The 11,130-nt window shown below is 44.3% G+C and overlaps 1 protein-coding gene across 5 annotated transcripts in view; it reads left to right on the top strand.

The window, feature by feature from the left end:
* Positions 1-231: 231 nt before the first annotated feature.
* Gcfc2 (GC-rich sequence DNA-binding factor 2) overlaps positions 232-11,130 on the top strand; it is a 38,961-nt gene continuing 28,062 nt past the window's right edge. For all 5 annotated transcript variants that reach the window (XM_036180490.1, XM_036180491.1, XM_036180493.1 and 2 more), the window contains exons 1-4: positions 232-505; positions 2,971-3,111; positions 6,647-6,871; positions 8,567-8,664. In XM_036180490.1, the coding sequence (XP_036036383.1) occupies positions 265-505; positions 2,971-3,111; positions 6,647-6,871; positions 8,567-8,664 (705 nt within the window). In that variant the 5' untranslated portion in view covers positions 232-264. The remainder of the gene's footprint in view (positions 506-2,970; positions 3,112-6,646; positions 6,872-8,566; positions 8,665-11,130) is intronic.

The following is an 11,130-nucleotide window of genomic DNA, read 5'->3' as shown; positions in this document are numbered from 1 at the left end:
CGCTTATCATTTATGCTTAATTTCACTGTTTATCCCTCCACTTCAGTCTGTTCTGGGCGGGATGTGCAGGTCCTCTCTGGGACCTCAGCCATAAGAAGCTGCGAGAATGAATGTCTGGGACAGTATTCTTATCCTACTCAGGACAAGACTTGGGCAAGCGCAGCACCGGCCGGAACTCTCATCACTACGCATGCGCCACCCGAGGCGGGCGTTTGCGCAGGCGCTGGAGACGGAGCCCCGGGACGCGCGGTAATTGTTTGTATTATGGCTCTGAGACCTCAGAGGACTTTCAGGCGGCGCCAGGTCGAGTCCAGCGACAGCGACAGCGAAGGCGCGGAGGAGCGGCCTGCTGAGGAGCCGGCGGAGCCATGCGAGCCGTCTGCAGGCGGCACAGCAGAGGCAGCGGAGCCGGCGCGCAGGGCCCGCGGCAGCCGGGGCCGAGGTCGGGTGTGGGCGAGCTCCCGGCGCAGTCCCGGCACTGCTTCCCGCAGGGACTGCGATGCAGGTGACCGAGGGACGGGAAGGGGTCTGATCCGCAGGTCCCCAGCTCCAGAGGCCTCTACGGTCTCTGCGCTCCCGGGGCTGGGGGAACGCTCCCTTAGATTTTGGTAGCATGTCGCAGTTTGCATACTCAGGTGACCCACACCGACTAGAGAGCATGGTATAGTCATTGATGTTCACAGTGAACCCAAGTCCTCAAAGAGGAGGTGAACTACGCCGGATGCTGTTAAAAGGAGCTGAAAGTTAGGTGTACCTTTTGGGAATTTCAGAACAGTTTTCTAAGAACACCTGACAATTTATTTAAAGACTCGGGGGCAGGGTTTTGGAACACTGTCGTTTTTAAAATCAGTTATCTGCAGTAACAACAAAAAGTCGATAAAAATAATGTAAAGCGAGATATTGAGGCAGAGATTGATGACACCATAGACTGTTCCATTCATGTGTTCAAATACAAAGTCACTTAAAGGATAGAGAAGGGGCTCAGCAGTTAGGAGCACTGGCTGCTCTTCTAGAGGACCTGAGTTTGATGTCCAGTACCTACATGGAGGCTCACAACCGTCTGTAATCCTAAAGAGGTTGGAAGCCCTCTTTGACCTTGTTGGACACCAGACACACATGTATACATACATGCAGGCAGAACACTCATACTTCATCAGTCCTGAAGTCCTGGCTTTTCTCCCAACTGTTTTTAGCCCCATTAAAGAATATGAGTGATTTCTCATATATGCTTATTTATAAATGAAAAATGGGTATACTTAATGGTGTACCAGATGATTTGAAATACTTTGGGCTGTTTACACAGATCCAATTTATTTTAACGTTGGGAACATGTACAATCCTCCAGCCATTTTTAAGTAGCGCATACAACAAACCACGCTGGCACTTACTAGCATCTCTGTGTTGTACAGTAGATACCCTGAACTTAATTCTTGTAAAATTTTGTAACCTTTGCGAACATATCCCCACATCAGCCAGTATTAACCATCATTCCACTCTGTCTCTCTGATTTCCTCCAAATTGTTTAGATCCCACATACTGATGAGCACTTGCCATATTTGTCTTTGTGTGCCTAGCTTATTTCACTTAAAATAATGTCTTTTTTTTTAATTTTTTAATTTAATTTTTTTTGGGGGGGGGGGTTCGACACAGGGTTTCTCTGTGTATATTTGCGCCTTTCCTGGAACTCGCTTGGTAGACCAGGCTGGCCTTGAACTCACAGAGATCTACCTGCCTCTGTCTCCCGAGTGCTGGGATTAAAGGTGTGCGCCACCACTGCCCGGCCTAAAATAATGTCTTTAAGGTTCAGGATCTTATTGTTTTTTGGGTTTTTTGTTTGTTTGTTTTTTTAAGTTTTGTTAGGGCTCTCTGTTCATCTAAATTTTGAATGGTCTTTTTTATTTTATTTAAATGACATTTTTTTCCCATTTAATTTCCATGCGGACCACAGTTTCCCCTCCTTCTTCCTCCCCTTCATGTCCTCACCTCCCCTTTCCCATCTGTCCCCTCCCCTTTCACTCCTCCATCTCCATTCAGAAAGGGGCAGGCCTCCCATGGGCTTGAACACAGCATGGCTCATCAAACTCCTTCCCCTGCAGGACCGAGCTCCTCCCCCTGCATCAAGACTGGGCAAGGTAACACAGCATGGGGAACAGGTTCCCAAAAGCCAGCTGAGCACAGGGACAGGTCCTGATCTCACTGCTAGGGGCCTTACAAACAGACCAAGCTACACAACTGTCACCCCCATACAGATGGCCTCGTTCGGTCCCCTGGAGGCTCCCCAGCTGTTGGTCCAGAGCCTATGAGCTACAAGCTCAGGTCAGCTGTCTCTATGGGTTCCCCCATCATGACACCTCTGGTTTGTACAATCCCTCCTCTCTTTCTCCAGCAAGACTCCCAGAGATGAGCCCAGTGCTTATCTGTGGCTCTCTGCATCTGTTTCTATCAGTCACTGGATTGAATAATCTTTTGTATTCGTAAAATAAAGTATGTCAGTCATCTGGTCTGCCTTGAGTAAGAATACTGAGGCCCACAGCCACCGTCTCCTCCCTTCTAGAGCAGTGGTTCTCGAACTTCTTTTGCCTTTGGACTTTCTTTGTGACTCTTAAGAATAGAGATCCCAAAGAGCTTTGGTTTCTGTGGGTTATTCCAATTTTGTTATCGCTATCCTTAAGATGTGTACAATGTTTATTGCTTCATCAACAAATGTGAATGAAGCTGGCCCTTTTCCTCTCCTGGTCTATGGTAGTTGTTAGCTGCCTGACCCAGGTGCTGGAAACCAAACTCGGGTCTTCTGAAAGGACAGCATGTGTTCTTGACCTCTCATCCACCTCTCAGCCTCTCCTTTAAAATGTTTATTTGCTCCGGTCTTTCTTGAGCTCCATGTAGTATTGAATTAGGAGGACCTCTTATGAATTGTATATGTTTATTTGGGCTGTTGAATCAAATATTTTGACTTTCTTGCTTCTACAGGTGTCCTCTTAGAATCCAGAACAGCTGATCTCTCAACGGATGAAGAGGAAGACACGTATCCCTCATCAGAAAGGAAGGCTGATCAGAGTCCATCCTCCAGTAGCTCTAGTTCTCCAGAAGAAAAAGAAGTTTCACCCATAGGTTGGCAATTTTTATAACTGTACATAACTAACTGAACTAACTTCCTTTTTTTGAGACAGGGTTTCATTTTGTACCCCAGGCTGGTCTGGAATACATTCTGTACTTAAGCTGGCCTCAAGCTCACGATCTGCCTCCTGAGACTATGATGTACCACTGTGCCCAACTCTTAATAAACCAGTAATTCCTGCTGTTCATAAAGAGGTAAAAAGTGTGGAGCAAACAGGTCAGTGTAGGCACGTAAGACACCTTTGAGAAAAGCAGTGCGATTCCCAGCACCCATGTTGGGCTGCTCACAACCACTTGTTCCTCTAGCTCCAGGGATATCTGATGCATCCAGCCTCCTCAGGCACCAGCCCTCACGTGCACAAATACACATACATAATTAAAAATAATATAAATCTTTTAAGACATTGAGCCTGTTAAGAAGTGCAGTCTGGGATAGTTTCTAGATGTAGCACTGTCCAATAGAAATTTTGTAATGATGGAAAGATTCTGTATCTTCACCATCTAATACAGTAGCCACTGACCACAGTTAGCTATTGAGCTCTTAAGATGTGGATACTCTAAGAAACTGAACTTTTAATCTCATTAAATGGATATGGCAGTGGTTCTGTGTATGGACAGTGTGAGGGAATGGTTCTGAAGTGTTGGCTGCACTGCCAGTCTGGGACAATGTGTGGGGTAGTTTCTAATAGTCAGAGAGAGTAGAGTCATACAGTTTCCCAGAGGAAAGGGGTGGTGCAGGAGAGTTGTCCTCCCCACAATACTCCATCCAAACATGGATGTGCTATCTAGAGAAGAAAAGATGGAAAGGCTAGGTATCACCCCAGCACAAAGCCTTGCATGTATGAGCAGTGTATTTGCTATGTGTTAAACTGATAGGCCGAGAGAGTTAGCCAGTGGCACGCCATCTGCCTTGAGATGCTCCCTGTAGCAAAGATCTTCTGACCAAAAGAGATGACAGTTGACGTCAGCTTCTTAGATAACTGTCTGGTAGATGATGGATACGCAAACATGAGTTATCAGAAAAAACACGAAGGTGTCTGTATCCATTCAGCCCACATTTGTCTGACATCTGCTATGTGGGGACCATGGAGGTATGGAGGAACAGGATGGGAAGCGTAGTCTTCCTCTCCCTGGACTTTTACTTCTAACTTGGGAGAGGACTGCTTTCTGTGACACCAGTGTCTCACCAGTGAGCCCCATGCTTGTGATTTAGTGTCTGAACCCACCAAGTCATGCAGATGAATCCCTTCCAAGTCATGTTTGTCTCCAATACACTTGAGTAGTGGAGCCTATTGTGTTATCATAACCCACCTCCACATTCCAGTCCCCTCAGACTATGCTCAACTCCAATACCATAGGTTACCAAGCTCTCCAAATAGTTCTAGTGTGTCCCCAGGGCTGAGCCAGATGTTGGCTCCTGTGGTCTGAATCTTTAATTTGCCTTAGACACTAATAGCTGCACGTCTCGGTTTCATATACACCACATTAAAATCATTACCCACATTAGGAAAGGTTCAGAGTTCTAGCAGGGTCCCTCTTGACCTTCATAAACAACATTATCGTTTTTGGTATTAAAGAATTCAGCAAATTACTCAATTTATACTTCATTCTGTTCTGTTTTGTTGTCTTTTTTTTTTTGATAATGTCTTGCAATGTAGCACTGGCCAGCTAAAGTCATGATGATGCCCAGGCTGGCCTTGAACCTTCTGCAGGCTTCTTTCCTCAGCTACCGAATGCTGGGATTGTAGGCATGTGGCCCATTGCCACATATATGTTGTTATGATCATGTTCTCTGTTGACTCCTGTAAGAGAATATAGGCACACCTGTCCCTTTACCTCCAGATAGTTTTCTTTAAGTAAATACTGGTCTAGCTGGATGTTGTGACACCTGCTTGTAATTCCAGAGGATCGCAAGTTCCAGGCCAGCCTGACCTAAAAGAGATCCTATCTCAAAGGAGAAATAAGTAACTGGGTTAGGGAGATGTCTTCTGGAGTTAAAGGTTCTTGGCACCAAGCCTAAGGGCCTGAGTCTGATCCCTGGGACCCATGTGTAGAAGGAGGGAACTGACTCCCACAAGTTTTCCTAAACTTTTACGTGTGTGCCTTGGTGCTTGCTTCGCCTCTATTCCCAATAAAATAAATCATGTAATTAAACTCTCTGACAGAAGAGACTAAGTAAATAAATACTATCTATTAAAAAAGCATAATTTGGGAGCATGACTGAGACTTCTGAAATTTCTCACCTTTTCTCTTGTGTTTTAAACTTTAGAGCCTTTGTGTTTATGTTTTCTATTTGCCTGGTGCATGTCTTATATTTATTTCTCAAAAAGTTAAGATCAGCATTAAGGTGTAGCTGAGTTAGCAGAGTGAATGCCTAGCACCTATGAAGCTCTGGATTTGGGATCCTCAACCTTATAAAAACTAGTTATGGTGGTCCATGCCTGTAATCCCAGCATTTGTAAATGTGAAGAAGGCAGGAAGATCAGAAGTTCAAAGTCTTTATCGCTTACATAATGGCTGCCTAGACTACATGGGACTTAACATCTCTATTGTTTTCAGATGTTCGAAGTGGTAGGAATTTCTCCTGCCATCTTACTTATGGTGGCATTTTCTTGTGAAAACAGTTTTTATAAAGTATAAAGGTAAATTTCATGCATGAAGAAACCTCAGTTCCGAAATTATAAGAATTCATGTCAGTGAATATATGCTACACTATAGAAATAAAGTTGCCTTAAAGTCGTCACTGGGGCAGAAGAGGTGGCTCAGCAGTTAAGAGCACTGGCTGCTCTTCAGGGGACCTGGGTTCAATTCCCAGCATGCACGTAAGCAGCTCACAGCTGTCTGTAACTCCAGTTCTAGGGCATCAGATGCCCCCTTCTCACCTGCATGGGCACCAGGTGCACACACGTGCACAGGCATACATGCAGATAAAACATCCATATGTATCTAAAATAAAAATAAATCTCTAAAGCAAAACAAAACATGTTGTCATCCAATTAGGTTCCTATATCTGCGGAAAAGTATCTGTTTTCTTTACATTTAACTTCTCTTGTTTCTTTCATGTGGATCTCACTTGGTCTGACTTGGCTGTGTGCTCTTCTGTTTCTCACTCCACAAGAGGAGGTGTTGTGCTGGTGTCGTCTTTAAGTCACGCCGCTGTGCCACTGATGCTAGCTTCTGCCCGTCTCCCTAAGGTCTCACTGTGCTCAGCTCCTTCACATTCCTGTCCTGACACAGAACTTCAGGAGTGAGAGAGAGCAGCTCCCAATTAGTAAGAGAGTAAAAGGCACAGTGGAGGTGCCAGTGTATCTCCTGGTAGTGCTAGATTAGGTTCCTTTCTCTAATGTGCCCTTTACATCTATTATGTTAATTTTCTTCCTTTACCAACTAGACTTTGAGCCATTTATTACAGTCGGTGAATATCTAAACAGTGGGAAATTGAGGAGTACGGTGCCTTTTTCGTGCCTTGAATGCAAGGAGCGTGCATTCTGTGGCTGCTTGGTTTTCACTGTCCTCTCATCTGTTACAGTTCAGATCCCAGATGCAGCTTTTATTCAGGAAGCCCGCAGAAAGCGGGAGTTGGCCAGGGCCCCAGGGGACTACATTTCCCTGGATGTACACCATCCCCCCACCACTTCTGACAGAAAGAGAGGCAGTGAAGAGGACCCGGACAGTGATCCTGATGACTATGAAAAGAGAATACTATTTGCCCCAAAGCCTCAAACACTCAGACAAAGAATGGCTGAAGAAACGTGTATGTATTTAATTTATTTACTGGCATATAATGATCAAGACATTTTTTTACAGTAGTGAAACTTCTGTTTGCTCATGACCATGTTTTCTGTCATTTCTCAAAAAGATTGCTATTGGAGATGGGGATGTAGCTCCATTGGCAGTCTTGCCTCGTGTGCATGAAGCTTGGGTCGGAGCTCCAGTAACACAGTTGTAATGGTTCATCCCTGTAATTCTGGCACATAGTCAGACTCTGTCTTACCCAACCCCCAAAAAGCAGCTCCACGCCGAAAATCCCCGACACATATCTTACGTTTACAGAGTGTCGGTGTTGATTTTTATTATCAATTTTTGTCCACAATATCATGGCTTTTAAATGATATGATTCTGTCATACACAACATTACCTCAGGGTGTGTGTTGTGATATTTACTAATGCTGGATCCCTTCTTTGATTTTTTAGAAGTAAAAGAATTGTATAGTCTCTTGTTTTTGAAATGTTGGAAACTATCATTGCCACCTTTTAAGATTTTTTTGTTGTTAGCATGAAAGATTACAGACATTTTAAGTCTTACATGCTAAGCTCTCCCCTACTGTAATGAAACTTTACTCTCATCAGTAATGCTTAAGTTGGAGAGGACCATTCACATTTCTCATTTGTAACATATATGCTTCATCATGGTTTCCCACAGAAGAAAACTGGTTCCTTGTACCCAGTTTTTGTTTGTGTTTGAGACAGCATCTCGTGTATTCAGACTAGTCAGACTTACCATGTAGCTAAAGATGACCTTGAATTTCTAGTCCCCTTATCCCTACTTCCCAAGTACCAGGATTATATAGGTGTGTGCCACCACCACATGTGAATTACAAGGTCCTGGGGATTGAACTCAGGGCTTCATGCATGCTAGGCAAGCATTCTGCCAACTATGGTACATCCCAGGCTCCCAGAAACCAATTTTTAAATGTTCAGTTCTCAGGTATGAATTAAGTATTTAAAAAAAACAAAAACAAAAAACATTTATTTAACTTTTATTGATTTTCGCTTATTTATGTGTGTGAGCTCACATGTGTGTAAATGTGAGTGCTTACGTGGGCATACGTAGGCCAGGGTGCACATGTGGAGATGCAGAGGATAAACTACATTATTGATTCTTTTCCATCACGTGTTATGGGTTCCAGGATGGATCTCAGGTCATTAAGCCTGATGTCAGACGCCTTTAACCATTGGGCCATCTTGTTAGCCCTGTTTACTTGTGTTGTTTGTGAGAGTATGGGTACACACACGCTGTGGCAGTGCCGAGGTCAGAGGACAGTTTGTGGGGGTTGGTTCTCTGCCTCTGAGTTCTTCACGGTTATCAAGCTTGATGGCCATTTCACTTACTGCACCGTCTCAGTGGCCCAGATCAGACGCTTTAATGAGAAACCACCTTTCCTTCTCCCCAGCCCGTTCCATGTGGGAGAGGGGGTGGCCGGCTGGGGATGCACGTGGTGGGCCTGGAGCCCCGCGGCTGCATCTGAGTTCTCATTGTGAGACAGGGCTCCAGCCTGAGTGTTGGTCTCATTTCTGAGACGAAGGTAATGCTGGGTCCCCAATCCTGGATTACTGTGAAGAAGAAACAGCATGTGAAGTACTGCTGAGCCTGCAGAGATAACCCCCTGAATCTGAGAACTGCAGTCAGAGTGGGAAAATACTAATGTGCTAACTCCTGGTTGTCTAGCACTCAGAAATGAAGAAGCGAGTGAAGAGAGCCAGGAAGATGAAAATCAAGACATTTGGGAACAACAGCAAATGAGGAAAGCAGTCAAGATCATAGAGGTAACTATTTCTGTGCTGTATGCTAGCATCCCGAGGGCGCTGTAGCAAATTACCACAGGCCGCTGTGCATGTGTGATGGTCAGAGGACGACTTTGTAGAGTTGGTTCAGTCTTTGCAATGACATGAATTCTGGAGATCAAACTCAGATCTCCATGTACAGCTTTTCTGCTAAGCCATCTTGCTGGCCTACTCACAAGGTGGCTAGTGAGTTGTCGGGACTGGGCCTCCTCGTGAGAACTAGCCATCCCTGCCTCTGTATCCCCATGCCTTTTCTGCATCTTTGCACTGTGTATTTTAGGGAGACGGTTGTGTATTTAGGCTCACCCAGAAAATACAGTGTATTCTTGTCTCTGGATCCTTCCTTAGATAGAACCATGAAGGCTCTTCACCAAATGGGACAACTAATTCCTGTGCTCTGTGGGTAGATACTGCAGAGGACTACCATTCAACCCATTATAAGATCTCCATGTTATTAAAACTAAAAAGTATAGGTAAATCTGCGTGATCATTGTGGAATTTCTAACTGGAGAGCTTATTAACAGATTGTTTTTATAATTATGAAAGACTTTATTCCCCCCCCCCTTTTGGAAATCAGTGTATCAAAAATATTTTTAAAAAACACTTTTGAGAAGAGATATGCCTAGTTCTTGCTCTACAGCTCAAGCTTCCCGATCCCCTTGTATTTGCTGTTTTTCACATACCAGAGGACCCGAACATTCTTACCCACAGAGTACTTAATGGCACAGTGATTATCATGGCCATCCTAACCAAAATCATTAACTTCATTTATTAAGTAGTCAAGTCCAAAGAGTTTAGTGAGATTTATGCCCTGACTGCTTGCTTAATAACCATCAGAAAAAGAGAATACAGATAAATTGAAGAAATGTTGGGTAAGATGGCTCAGCAGGTAAAAGTGTTTACCACACAGTCTGGTGACTTAAGTTGGCTCCCCAGAACTCAAGGTGGAAGGAGAGAATCAACTCCACAAAGTTTGATGTGCATGTATGTGCTCATATATACACATAGACACACAGTAATTTCAGTTAAGTAACCACACTGCTTCCTACTGAGAAGTGTGCCTCTGTTGGTGCTGCGTGACTTCAACACAGCATGAAGTCTAGTGTCTTTTTCTTTTTTTGAAGTCTAGTGTCTTCATTGATCTTCATATAGTATCTTTTCCCACAGCATCTGCTTAAAAGCCGCTCCGCAAATGTGGCTTCATCCAAGGTTGCAGCTGTGGGGAGTGGAGAGCCAGCTCAGTGGTTAAGAGCACTGACTGCTCTTCTTGAGGACCTAGGTTCAATTCCAGCACCCACATGGCAGGTCACAGATGTCTGAAACTCTAGTCCTATGGGTTTTGATGTCCTTTACTGGCCACTGTGGCTACTACATGTACTTGGTGTATATATACACACACAGGTAAAACACACATACACATAAAATAAAAGTTGACTGAATTAATTAGAGCTTGAAGTCCAGCAGCTACTGGGTCTGACTGTATTTTCCTGGGACATTCAGAAGTCCTTGCTTCTGAATGTAATATGACACCTTTGTGTACATTGAGAACAATGTCAGATTTCCTTACTTTACCTTTCTTCCCTGCTGGTAGCTTTTGTCAGCATGGCACTAATAGAGTCACCTGGGAAGAAGGAACCTCAGTTGGAGAACTGCCTCCCTCAAAGAGACTCTGGACAAGTCTGATCAGTGGTTGGTGTGGGAGGGGATTCATCCCACTGTGGGCAGTACCACCTTGGGCAGGTGGTCCTGGGTTGTAGAAAGAAGCGGGTTAAGTGAGCCCTGGAGAACATGACAGTAAGCAGTGTTCTTCCAGGTCTCTGCTTCACTTCTTGCTTACAGGTTCTTGCCTTGAGTTTCCTTGATAATGGACTGTTGTTTGGAAATGTAAGATGAAGTCAGCCCTTTCCTCCCCAAGTTGCTTCTGGTCACTGTTTTATCCCAGCAACTGAGAAGCAGACAAGGACACCCTTTTTCTGCCTAGTTGTAACTCACATCGATAGTTGGCAAATCATAATCTTCTTGACCATCCTTCATTTGGTGAATATTTTAGATAGCTTTATTTATTTTTCCTATGTGCAAATAAGAATCTGAATATTTGGTTATTTTCCTCTTCCTTTTCTTCATGTGTACAATTTGGGTTGCTTCCTTGAAAAACTGCCACAATAGCCGTTCCTACCCAAGTGGTAAACCTTTCTTATGGTCTTTGCTGCTTGCATTGTATTGTACTACTTTCTAAAGGGAATATCTCGGTTTCTGTCAACACGGTTAGGAAGTGTTCCGCTGTAGTCTCGCCAGCTTTGGGTGCAGATTTGCCTTGTTACCTACCCATTAAGTATGTGACCGACGGCCCTGTAGGAGGTCTGTCACTCTCTTTGATACCTGTGGCTATTGTAACAACTCACCACTGACTTGGTAGTTTAACAAAAGCCCTGAGTCAGAATATGGGCT

This window comes from Onychomys torridus, chromosome 3, assembly GCF_903995425.1.
Source record: "Onychomys torridus chromosome 3, mOncTor1.1, whole genome shotgun sequence".
Lineage (NCBI taxonomy): Eukaryota > Metazoa > Chordata > Mammalia > Rodentia > Cricetidae > Onychomys > Onychomys torridus.
Note: the sequence above shows the minus strand (reverse complement) of the source record. Positions and strands in the feature narration are given on the sequence as shown.